This window comes from Astyanax mexicanus, chromosome 17 (assembly GCF_023375975.1).
Source record: "Astyanax mexicanus isolate ESR-SI-001 chromosome 17, AstMex3_surface, whole genome shotgun sequence".
Lineage (NCBI taxonomy): Eukaryota > Metazoa > Chordata > Actinopteri > Characiformes > Acestrorhamphidae > Astyanax > Astyanax mexicanus.
The window spans coordinates 11,720,963-11,734,235 of NC_064424.1; the positions used below are offsets into that span (position 1 = coordinate 11,720,963).

Genomic DNA, 13,273 nt, shown 5'->3' on the forward strand with positions numbered 1-13,273 from the left:
GCTCGTAATGTGAACATAGCCTTACTGTCCAAACAAAGCATTCTGTATGTGTATAATACTACACTGTCTGTTTATCTGAACGTTTGTGTGTGTGTCTGTTTATGGGTTTGTGGGTTTAGAAGCTGCTGGAGCTGCAGAACTTTAACACACTGATGGCAGTGGTGGGGGGCCTGAGCAGCAGCTCCATCTCCAGACTCAAGGAGACACGGGCTCTTATTGGCAGCGATGCACAGAAGGTAAAGGCTGTCATTTCATTGCTTTACAAATCCACTTCTGATGCAAACATGCCGAGCGCAGATTTCCCCCACTGTGTCTGTGTTTGGCAAATGTGAGTAGCAGTAGATTGATGTAAATCCATTATTAACCCTGTTGGAGGCATAATTTGCAATCTGTTGCAAGGGGTAATGGTTTTCTATATGACGCAAAGGGAAGTAAGAACAGGCTCTTGCTATATTCAGTCACTGCTGTTATTTCTAATCCACACCGTGCACCATCTACCAAAACAGCATCCGCATCACAGAGCCACTTTGTTATCAGATCAGAAAATGGAATGGCTCGAATGGCAGCCCCATTCAAGACAATGAGAGCTGCTTTCCTACCTCTATACATTGGCTGTCCCACATTGCCACACCCTTGACAGCTTCTATTGTGTGTTTCTGGGCAAACCTACCTCACATTGTCCCAAATTCCAGGGATGCACAATATGGGCAGACCACCTTATATGTGATAAAACAAATAAAATCGCTAAGTACCGTATTTTTCGCACTAAAAGACTATAAACGTCTATTTTCTAGTCTATTTTTATACATAAGGCGCACTAGATTATAAGGCGCATTATGCAAAACTAGTAAGGAACAGGGGCGATGCCATATTGTCCTTCTAATTCAGCAGATCTCGTTGCAGGTCTGCTGAATTAAGCAAAGTTAAGCAAAAGCTAAGCTAAGTAAACAAAACTGTAATTCTAAAAAAAAAAAAAAAAACATTTTCTTTCAAAGTCAAACAAGTGCTGGATGTTAATCTACACAGATTTCTCTCCTGAAAACTGTTTATTTGGGTGAGTAAAGCACTTCTGTTTATTTACAGCAAGCTTAGATTTCCAGAATTCCACTAAGGCTGGGTGCAGCAGCATTAGCATTAGCTAATCGCTACCCGCCGTTAGTGCTAGTAAATGCTGCCCGACTGCACTGAAAAACCCTGATTGTTTTGGTAAGCCGGTAAACGCGCAGACTACAATCTGATACTCACCTCTGAACGGTGAAAAAGCTAGTTCTTAGCGCAGTAAAAGGCCCTTGAAATATTACCAGAAAATAGTATTTCTCACAGAACATTATTCCAAGTACATGTTTTGTTATATATACATCTATTTCCTTTGTTTATATTGGAACAACACAAAAACAGCCAAAATGTATATAATTTCACACAAAATTCTTAGTTGCACATTCTAATAAGTGGAATCAATCGCTTCCTATAACTGTCAGCTTCTTACAGCGCTCACCTAGAATTTTTTATCACTCTTCTTTTGCAAACTGCTTCAGGTCTCTCATATTTGAAGTGAGACCTTCTCCCAACAGCAATTTTAACATTTTATGAACGATCCAGCCCTTTGTTTCCATTAATCTCTGCTACATTTTCGAAGTATGCTTTGGGTCATTGTCCTGCTGGAAGACCCATGACATAGAACCTAGCATCACAAGCTTGAAACAAAGTTATTTACAAACAATTTTGAAAAGGTGCCAATGATTTTGTCCAGCCTTTTTTCTCTGTTGTTTTGTGTTGTTCCAATACACACAAAATACAAAAAAAAAATTTGTATAACAAAACGTGTGTAATTTCAACAATTTTCTGGGAGAAATACCTCATTGTATAAAAAAATATTTCATAGCTGTCAACACTTATGGCCCTGACTATAACAGTGTAGACCATGAACCAATGAATGCCTTGATTGATTGAAATACTCAGAAAACCTGCAATTTGAGATTTCGTCAATTTCTTAGCACGCAATAAAACATTCATGACCTAGTCTTATTTGCATATTGCAAACTTCTAGGATGTCAGAAGTGTTAAGACTGATTGTGTGCTCATGATTAGCAAATGATATACCGTGCAACCCTGCTGAGCTTCTCACCTTGAGGCAAGGTTTAAAACCCATTAAGATCTTGTGAGTCGATGATGGGGAAATGGGGAAATGTGTGAAGAAGAGACACGCAGCCGTTATTAGATTGTTTGTGGACGGCAGTAAAGTAGATATGAGAAGCAGTTTCACTTTAAATTATTTAAAACAATTAGGCGAGTGTGACCAAGCAGCCTGGAGCTGTTTTTTTTTTTTTGAAGATCAGAGGAGCCAATAAACTGCAGACAACACTATAAAATGTTAATATATATTTTGATAGAATTCTTTATTCTTTATTATCAGTGTGAATAACAATAATTACAAAAAAATACATCTATTCTGTAGCATCTGTCGTAAAAAAAAAACATCATACGAATGAAATGTAAGCTGCTGAGTGGTCGAGCAAAAGTGCAGTGTAAAGCGCTGCCACTATGATTCGAGAGATCGTTGATTTGAATCCTGGTCATGCAGCTTGCCATCAGCTGCCAGAGCCATGAGAGAGCACAATTGACCTTGCTCTCTCTGGGTGGGCAGATGGTGCTCTCTCTCCAAATCACTCCTAGGGTGATGTCGATCAGCACAAGGCGTCTGTGAGCTGGTGTATTGGACCCCTGTCGCTGCGCTTTCCTCAGAGCGCACTGTGATGCTACTCGGTAATGCTGCATCAGCATCAGTTTGAAAAGATTTGGTGGTTGAATTCACATGTATCGGAGGAGGCATGTGCTAGTCTTCATTCTCCTTGTGTTGAGGCATCACTGATGCCTGATGGGGGATATACAGCTTTAGTAGCAGCTGAATGGGTAGGGCAATTGGCCTAGCTGAAATTTGTTGGAAAAAATAGAAATTATTTAAAAATAATAGGACTGAAATTAAATTTGTTCATTTTGATTCATTTTGATTTACAGCTTTTTGACAGACTAGTGGAGTTGGTCACTTCGTACGGGAACTACAACAACTACCGCCAGCGCTTCTCCGAGTGCACAGGCTTCCGCTTTCCCATCCTGGCCGTGCACTTGAAGGACCTGATCGCCGTCCACGTGGCCCTGCCCGACTGGGCTGACCCAGAGAAAAGCCGGGTCAACCTGACCAAGACCCAGCAGCTGTACACCATTCTGCAGGAGCTGGCTCTGATCCAGAGCACGCCACCAGACATCGATGCCAACCCAGACCTCCTCAGTCTGCTTATTGTGAGTCAGGAGGTCAAGCGGGTGGGGGGACGTGGCGGGCATTTTTCTAGAGCTGGGTTCACCAACTTGGCTCCATTTCACCGTGACAGAGGAGCTTTCGCCAATTATCTAGTGTATTCTGTAGGGACGAGCATTTTAACTTAATTTGCACTTTGAATATTCATGATTTCAAATGAGCAGTGTTTCAGTACCCCAGTGAGAGAATATTTAACACTTTTATGAATAAAGGTTTCACATTTATTGCTTGCAGACTCAATAAGAGGTGGTTTTAGCTATAATTCACTAAGTGCCTTATCATTTTGGTTTCAGGCGAAATGACTGACTATCTGACCTACAGAGTTATGGTTTATAATTGATCATGAAATGTGTTTTCATAAAATATTTACAACCCAAATCAGAGGAGAGTTGACATAGTATGGTAAATGCAAATAAAAAAAATTATTGATTTTTATTTCATTGCAGACAGTCTGAGCTCAAGATATTAAAAATTTTGCTTGGTCTACTTCATTTGTTAAAAATGCATATATATTTCTGCATTTTGAGCCTTTAAAGAGTTGGGTCAGTAAAGCATTTACCACTTTTAAAAAAATGTTCGGGTTCCTTCTTGCAACAATTGAGGTTCAGCTTGTTCGAATCCCGTTCATGCAGCTTGCCATCGGCTACTGGAGCCCTGAGGAAGGCACAATTGACTTTGCTCTCTCTGGGTGGGTAGATGGCGCTCTCTCTCCCCATATCACTCCAAAGGGTGATGTCGCTCAGCACAAGGCTTCTGTGAGCTGATGTATCTGAACTGAGTCGCTGCGCTTTCCACCCGAACTTGCTGTGATGCTACTCAGCAATGGATGTATATTAACTAATTATAAATACACTGAAGTTGACCAGACAAAATATTTAAATGTCTTGGTTTTTATACTGTCTGCAATGAAATTAAATGAAAAGTAAATGTAATTATATGGGGCATTTTCACAATGTTACTTAATGAATAGTAAAATAGACCCAAAATAAAAGTTCAAGTATTCAGCAAAGCTGCACAAATAATTCATTCTATAATAATTCAACCTAATGTGAATTATTCAATGAATGCACTTATTAAACAGTTATGCCTTTCTAACATTTCTGTATCTCAGTGCTGCCAGCATTTAACAATTCTTCTTTGTTCAAAATTCTCTTTTTTCTGTTAAAAAGACACAAGAGCACTTTAAATGGAAATGTGTCTTGTGATGTACTGCAGTTTGTTGGAATGACTGACAGTAATATATATGTATATATATATGTAATATATATATATATATATATATATATATATATATATATATATATATATATATAAATATATATGTATATAAATATATAAATATATATATATGTATATATTACTGATAGTAATATATATATATATATATATATATATATATATATATATATATATATATATATATATGTGTGTGTGTGTGTGTAATATAAATCAGATTATTTAATGTAAATTACCCACTTATCAAGAGTTGCAGGTGTTGCTTAACCTTATATTATGCTCACATAATTATTACAGCTATGATCAAAAGATGATTTTGACATTGTTTCATGTTAAATTCCACAGAAATACGTTCTAGTCTACAACACAGGAACCTCTTCCTGTATTTAATTTTTTTTGCTACCAACCCCAGCACTTTTCCTCTGTGTGAAAACAAACCAAATCAAAGCAAAAATCCTTCTTAAGAGTTTTAGAGCAGAACAGACTAACTCTAGCTGTGATAATGTCTTAAGTTTTAAGTTTTAAGTTTGTGTCTGTGTGCTGTTAGGTGTCTCTGGACCAGTACCACACAGACGAGGAGATCTATCAGCTTTCTCTGCAGAGGGAGCCGCGGAGCCTGAGATTAACCGTGAGTCCCTCCCACTGACCCCAGCCCTGCACAAAGCACCAATCAAAGCTGAACGACAGAAGCTAGCCTCCAATTACAACATCTTCTCACACAATTTGACAGATTAATGTACTGATTTTGATTGCATAATCCACTTACACGGACTTGCTGCTGGGAGCTTGCACTATTACCCCGCAATTACTCTTTTCACACAGCAGACAGCAGTCATTTATACAAATCCATCAGTGCCGTGTTTTCCATTGCCATATTGACTGCTCTATTGTTTTCTTTTTCTGGGGGGATTGGGGGTGGTGGTGGGGGGGGGCTGCTTATTAGGCATCCACCTCGAAGACACAGTCTCCTCTAATTGAGCAGTGGGCGTCTTCAGTCAAACCCAAGGCTGATCCAGTCATCATCAACAAGCACATTGAGAAGATGGTGGAGGCAGGTTATTCACACATGACTCATTAATGAATGTATTATTTAGTATGTTTTAAAAGGAGTACGTGCATTACATTTAACATATCCTATAAATAAATCAATGCGTTGTGTTTCAGTCTGTGTTTACGAATTTTGACACGGATGAGGACGGCTACATTTCCCAAAAAGAGTTTGAGACAATCCGGAACAACTTCCCTTACCTCAGCAAGTTTGGCGACTTGGACCACAACCAGTGAGTTTTGCTTTCTGATGGGGTTTAATTGTACATTTAAAATACAAGCTTTTTAAAAGAAGCATTAATAGGGCTGAAACGGTATGTGAATTTGAACCAAATCATCAGATTTTTTTGGGTCATGGTTCAGTGCATGTAGGTGCACAGAGAATACATGGTATATGCTATTAAAAACTAAAAACTATTCTTCCTATTTTCTTCACAATGCGGAAATTATCCAGAATATGTTTATATTATATATTATATTTATATTAGATTTTTTAAAGTAGCACCCCTTGCTTAGATGACAGCTTTGCACATCTTGGCTGTTTTTTTTTTTTTTCAGTCAGCTTTATGAGGTAGAGTCACATGGAATAATCAGCTTTCAGTTAACAGCTGTGCTGAACTCATCAAGAGTTAATTACTTGAATTTCTTGTCTCCTAATGGGTTTGTGAGTTGTACTAAATAAAGAAAAAAATGATGAGTCAATCCGAACATTTTCTTTTAAGAACTTTATAAAGGTGCTTGAGTTCAGTCGCAAAGACCATCAAAAAGTTACGATGAAACTGGCTCTCATCAGGATCGCCCCAGGAAAGGAAAGCCAAGAGTTACTTATGTTGTATAGGATATGTTAATCAGAGTATTTTGGTTAGTTTAACACTTTTAAGTTACTACATGATTCGTTATGTGTTCCTTTATAGTCTGAATTGTTGTATAATAGTTCTCTATATATTATTAAGGATTTTTGCAATTGTGAATAGTAATAGGGCACATTATTGGACAGAGCTGTTCAAGCTGTTGGATTTGCACTGTATTGTGGGAACTGTAGCGCTTTACAAGTATTGTTATAATATCTGTAGTCTTGTTTGTCCCCTCTTTCCCTCTATTTATCACTCATCCCTCTTCCTGTCGATGCCATGCACAGAAAGAGTTACCAAACACTTGTATTTATCTTTCTTTATTCTTTATCTCTCACTGTTCAAACCTTCAGGTTGGTAATGACTAAAATGCAAACATTTTTTTCTTTTAACCAATATTGGTGGTTTTAAGCCATAAATTTAGGGTAGATGACGACAAATGTCATGCCCAAATTGGGTCCAAACATTTACAGTTAGAGTACTCTGTAATTAACACACTCTAACTTGCCCTTGCAATTGTCTGTTTAAATGAAATAAAATGAAACCTGTTTTATTTTCAGTTTTTTTGTTTAGATTTTTGCGTTTTACTGTTCTTGAACTTTTAAAAACAAACTTTAACTTTAACTTTAATAACTAAAAAAATAGCTTCTATAAAAGATTTAGACAAGGAAACAAAAATATTTTCTTTATAAAACCAAATGTAATGTTGTGAGCATTGCTCCAAATAGTATATTCTAAAGAATGTGTTACACATATCGTCACTGTCCAGTAAAAAAAAAAAAAAAAAGGATCTCCAAAAGAGCAATTTTACAGGAGAGAGAAAAAACCTTTTTAACTTTCAATGGAAGTCAATGTAAAAAAAAGTTTTGAAAAATTTTGAAGTATTTCTATTGGTCCGTTCATTAAGAAATTTTGGTGCCTTGTAGGGGACAGTTTGTCTGATCAAATTATGTATTAAACTAAAAATCGTCAAAAATGGGGATACTTGTTTTTCATTGGACAGCGACGATATGGGGGTTTATTTATGGCGTCACATCAATGTCAAAAGTTGGGGGTGCAAAAATAACAGGTGAAAAAAATTAACCTGCGTGTTTTAACATTTTGCGTGTGTAAATTTTTTGTTAGCACAAATGTGAAACTCGTGTCACTCCGGGTACTGAACCCGGGCTAACAGCGCTGGAAAACCGTGGATGTTAGCATAGCCAGCTAGCTAACTCTCCTGCTGTCCTTGTTTCTCCGCCCTCCTCCTGCTCTTGGAGGTAGGCGGTCCATCACAAACCCTGGAGATATCAGCCAATAGCATTCGCTGAGGGAGGTGACCCTGACCCCACCCCCAAACTGTCAAAACCACCCCTTTCAAAACTTGGGCAGAAGGGCAGAAACTGCTGCCGCAGGTAATTTACATGGCGCGCGAGAAGAACTGTGAATTCAAAAAGGAAAAAAAAAACACCCGAGAGGAGAAAAATGAAGCTTGAGAGCTACATTCTGTTCAGCGCGCACACAATTCTCTTTTTTTTTTGCTCGCAAGTTTCACGTTTGTGCTCACGAGAAGTTAATTTACACATGCAAAATGTTAAAACACGCTGATTAATTTTTTTCACACAACTTTTGATGTTTTGATATTGATGACACCATATTTATTTTTTTATTTGTTGAGCAGCTTCTTCCCTCTCCTAATCTTTCTCTCTATTTTTCACCCAAAGGGATGGCAGAATTAGCAGAGAGGAGATGGTTCAGTACTTCAACAAAGCCAGCTCCCTGCTAAACTGTAAGATGGGCTTTGTTCACACGTTTGCAGCCATGAACTGCATCAAGCCTACAGTCTGCCAGCACTGCTCGGGCATTGTGAGTACGCACGGGCACCCACAGACGAGTGTGAAAGACGAGTGTGTGTGTGTTTTTTTTTTTTCTTCAGCCATTCACGATTCAGGCGGTTTAACCAGCCAAAACTAAATAGCGTAGTTATTAATTTAATGGTTGACAGACTTTAGTAATACCCCTTGTTACAGCTGTGGCTGCTCATGTGTGTTTTTTAACGTTTCTTCATATACATGCACAAAATACAATGTTCTGTTCTGGCCCGCTGGAATCACTGCAAGCTTTTTTATAATATATGTACTGTATATATGTTTACAAAAAGCAGTAATGAAGTAGTAGTTTAGGAGGGGGAAGGTGGACCTGAAAGGAGGATGTTATTTTCAGAGCTGGTGGAGGGAGGTGGTGGTGGAGGGCGCAGTAGGGTGTGGAAACTTTACCATTTCCTATTCTCTCACTTCCTTCTAACAGCCACCCAAACCACACGTCAGCCACTGCTTCGAACTTTCAGCACATCATGGTTTATATATGAATTTATTTTTTACGCATTCGTACATTAAAGAACTTTATTGTACTGATAAATCTGACCATGTTTTTTTGTTTGTTTTGTTCTTGACTGATGCTGAAATTTCATTTTTTTCATTGCTATATATTGATTTCCAGTTTGTGAGAAGTTTTTTTTTTTGTGCTAAGCCTAATGTTGCCATGTTCAGTGTCAGTCCTCAGCTAGAGGAATACAAGAAGAAGTGGATGTGGAGCCCAGGGACTAGTTTAGAAATAACCTGGTATCTATACATTCAGGCTAAAGTGGCTGAAAACTGATTTTTTTTTTTTTGCCTTAATCTGAAACTGATGTATTTTTTCAAGGCTGTGTTTAACCCTTTCAGACCCTGCATCCATTACAGTGAACATCATTTGTTTTGTGTACTTTTAAATGTTTTGTTGCACATAACATTATTTAAGAGCTGTTGTCCATCAGAATAGATAATGAACTAGCCAATAAGTATGATTATAAACCAATGAAACAGTAACTGTACTGGAGAAACAGTATGTTAGTACTAGAGCCATTGAGGCAAAGTAACTAAAGTAGCTCATTTTTAATAATTTAATGTGATGTAGAACATATTTTAATCATGTTTTTTTTTACTGTTTAGAGATGTTTCATGAAATTAAAAGGTCAATATGAAATATAAAATATTACACACAGGCTTCCAGTGCAATTGAAATAAAAAAATATTAAATGTTGGAAAAATATCTAAGACAAATACTTTTGTCTTAGATGGCAGTGTGTCGAGTCCTGCTGGAAAATAAAATCTTCAACTCTATAAAAGTTATCAACAGAGGGAAGCATGATGTGCTGTAAGATTTGTAAAAATATTAAATGTTTTAGTTAATTGTATTTATTTGCTGTATATATTTTTTATGGTAGAATATTAGAGTCTTCTTTTCTGTGTATTACAGACAGGAAACAGCTTTCTTAGCTATTTTTTTTTTTCATCACTGGAGATAATTCAGGTCTGAAAGGGTTGATTTGATTAAATGTAATTCAAATCAGATCAGGTTTCCTTATGTATTATATTGCATCCACAGAGACCTGCCTTGACTGTATGAGTGTGCAGATGGACAAAATAATTTACATAGCAAACAGATACAGAAAGTCACTATTTATGAATGTAAACAGCCAAGATCTGAAAAAAAAAATGTAAATACAGCCATAGTGTACAACCCCCACCCACAATGGCAGCCCACGTCATCATCAGAATATCAAACTGTCGATCCAGCGTCATGAATGTAATCAAATCGTACAAATGTATTGTGTTGTTACGCACCTGATCTGACTAATCTCTCGTGTGCTGTTTCCTTTAGATATGGGGTTTTAACAAGAAAAGATACAAATGCAAAGGTACGCTTTTCCTTTTACAGTATTAATCAGATTATTCTACATCTATCTTGGTATGTGGTCATGGTTATCATTATTGCAATGATGAATAATGTTTAGAATACATCGTTTAAAATATTATGAATAAAGCTATTAGAGAACAACCAACAATTCATAAAAATTTATATTTTTTTCCATTTTCCAATTTCCTCCATATTCCTTTCTCTCTCTCTCTCTCTCTCTCTCTCTCTCTCTCTCTCTCTCTCTCTCCTTCTCTCTGTCTGTCTCAGTGTGTGGAGTTAGCTGTCATAAAGACTGCCGCAGTCGTTTGGCCATTGAGTGTCGTAAACGGACAAAAAGTGTCAGCCTTGACAGCCCCATTCCACAGATCAGCCGCTCTCTCAGTTTTCCTCCTCCAAACAGACATAAAACCATCCCTGAGTGCGCAGGTACAACACACACACACACACACACACACTGTCCGAGTGGAGGACTAAATATCCGTCCATGAGTGATAATGTGTGTTTTTTCATAAGCATATGTAAAAAAAGTGATATTATATGTACAGTGAAACTGGTATGTAATAATCATTATAATAATAATGAAAATATTAATTATTGCACAGACCTTGCACTGACCCTGCATTTCTAAATTAAAGCCTTTTTCCTTCCTTTTATCACCCAGTGATCATTGAAGAGACTAAAGAGAACGTCGATGATGAGGTGTTTGATGAGCACCTTTGATGAGATAGGTAAGAATGGCAAGTAGAGACAAAATCTCCAAAAATTAGAGTATCATTAAAAAGTTACTTTATTTCAGTTATTTAGGTTAAAATGTTAAAATCATATATTATATACTGTAGATGTATTACACACAGAGTGATCTATTTTAAGCGTTTATACCACAAATGAAAACCCAAAATTCAGTATCTCAGAAAATTAGGATATTATATAAGACCAATTGGTACTTTTAGCAGTGTGGGCAGTGTGCCAAGTCCTGCTGTAAAATGAAATCCCCATTTCCAAAAAAGTTGTCAGCACAGGGAAGCATGAAGAGCTTTGTAACACTGCACTGACTTTGTACTTCATATATCAACACCAGCAGATGACATGTCTCTCCAAACCATCACTGAACATCAGTAAATTTTACATTTCATTTGTAGATCAAGGAAGCAGAGTCTGGAGGAAGAGTGGAGAGACACACAGTCCAAACTGCTTGAGGTCTAGTGTGAAGTTTCCACCAATCAGTGATGGTTTGGAGAGACATGTAATCTGCTGGTGTTGATCCACTGTGTTTTATTATCAAGTTCAAAGTCAGTGCAGAGTTTTCCCGCAAAATCTTACAGCACTTCATGCTTCCCTTTTCTAAAAAAAAAAACTTTTATAGAGATGCAGATTTCATTTTCTAGCAGGATTTGGCACACTGCCCACACTGAGTTAATGGTGAATTTACTCATTGTGGTAAAAATAGTGAGTTATTTGTATGGGCAACTCTATGCCCCTATCACTAGCATTGTAGGCCTGTTAGGAGCATTGGCTAAAAGCACTGTATTTCAGAAGGCTGGGGGAGAACGGAAATGGGCTATCTCATTATCATCCCAAGTCCATTTTACACAAGATTTCTCCTTTAAGACAGAGACAGAAAAAAATTATGGAATCAATGTATTGATTTATATCAGTTTGTGCAGATAGTAGTATTGTTTCAGTCCATATTTTGATGTGTTTAAATTTTACCAAAGAGTAAAACCATCTTCTAAAGTGCACACATGTTACATGATTAATATTTATCAGTATATATATATATATATATATATATATATATATATATATATATATATATATATATATATATATATATATATATATTATCTACAACAGTGTGTTGTTGGATAGATGATATATTTCCTGTCTTTATTTACTATTTTAGTCAATCATGCATGGTCAAGAGGTAAAAAAAAAACGGCTTCTTCTTTCACTTCCATAGGAACAGAATCTGCTTGTTCATCTGCAAACAGTCTATAAGCAACAGTGCGGTGAAGAATTCTCATCAATTTGCAGAAAGCTGAGCATTTGAAGCTGAGATGTGATCTATATTTTGGATGCTTTTTACCGTGGATCATTTAAAAGAACTCATCTGAAAGGAAATACAGAAAGAAAAACAGAAAAAAAAAGCCTCTCACTACTATTTAAAAAAAAAAATACTTACGTCTAATATGCTGGTTGGAAAAAAAAAACTGATAATCTGTATCAGAAACAATGTGAATGCATTTATTGTGAGCTTAAACTAATGGCACAGTTTTTTTTTCTTTGTGTTGCACTGGACGATTCATTTCTATTTACTGTGATCTGTATTGGTGACATCATCCTGTATGCTGCCTTTTGTTTCTCTCCTATAGAAATGTACATTATGTTCTAGAATGGCTTTATATTTTATATATTATATATGATTTAAGTAGGAGAGGGGGAATCTGCAGCCACAAGGTCATAGAAATGACATCAGGCATAATTGTGCTGCGGTCATTGTGTGAACGCCCTTGTGCGCAGACGTGCCACTGGGGGGAGCTGTTGATACAGACTGATGTGTGTCTCATAGATCTACTGTGTGCAAAGTTCTGTGTAATCATTATGATGTACATGTGAATGGCCATGGTGTGCGTATGTGTGTGTGTGTGTGTGTGTGTGTGTGTGTGTATGTGTCTCAATACATTGAAGAGAGTGTAAACAACCAACCTTTTTCCTTTGTTCTTTTTGCTGTGAAGCAGGAAATGCTGTCAATTGCTTTTTTTGTTGTTGCTGTTGTTCATAATGCCTGCGAGAGGTGAATATAGCACATGATTTAAAAGCTGGATCAGGCTTTTTCTTAAGAGCCGCTGTCACTCTCTTTTCTGATTCGTACTACATCTCGGTAACCTTCAAGCAGCAAGAAATGGGAGATGGTGTAAATGGTGTAAAAAACGCACCTACAAAAGAACTGCTTTCTCTTTTATTCCATCTGTAGGTATTCTTGCAGATTGTATCTGGAAAAAAGCTTTATTTACATGCAGCCACCTCTCTTTTTACTTCTCTGTGTGTATGAGTTTTCGGTACCACTTTAAAATAAGACTACCTTCATAAAGGGTTTATAAATGGTTTA

The 13,273-nt window shown here is 37.0% G+C and overlaps 1 protein-coding gene across 6 annotated transcripts in view; it reads left to right on the forward strand.

Annotated features, from left to right (window-relative positions):
* Positions 1–12,915, forward strand: part of rasgrp2 (RAS guanyl releasing protein 2 (calcium and DAG-regulated)) — a 494,831-nt gene extending 481,916 nt beyond the window's left edge. For all 6 annotated transcript variants that reach the window (XM_049466489.1, XM_049466490.1, XM_049466488.1 and 3 more), the window contains exons 8-17: positions 120–236; positions 3,016–3,297; positions 5,097–5,177; positions 5,493–5,600; positions 5,714–5,829; positions 8,151–8,292; positions 10,129–10,165; positions 10,432–10,590; positions 10,826–10,892; positions 12,125–12,915. In XM_049466489.1, coding sequence (XP_049322446.1) covers positions 120–236; positions 3,016–3,297; positions 5,097–5,177; positions 5,493–5,600; positions 5,714–5,829; positions 8,151–8,292; positions 10,129–10,165; positions 10,432–10,590; positions 10,826–10,884 — 1,101 coding nt within the window. In that variant the 3' untranslated portion in view covers positions 10,885–10,892; positions 12,125–12,915. The remainder of the gene's footprint in view (positions 1–119; positions 237–3,015; positions 3,298–5,096; positions 5,178–5,492; positions 5,601–5,713; positions 5,830–8,150; positions 8,293–10,128; positions 10,166–10,431; positions 10,591–10,825; positions 10,893–12,124) is intronic.
* Positions 12,916–13,273: the final 358 nt, after the last annotated feature.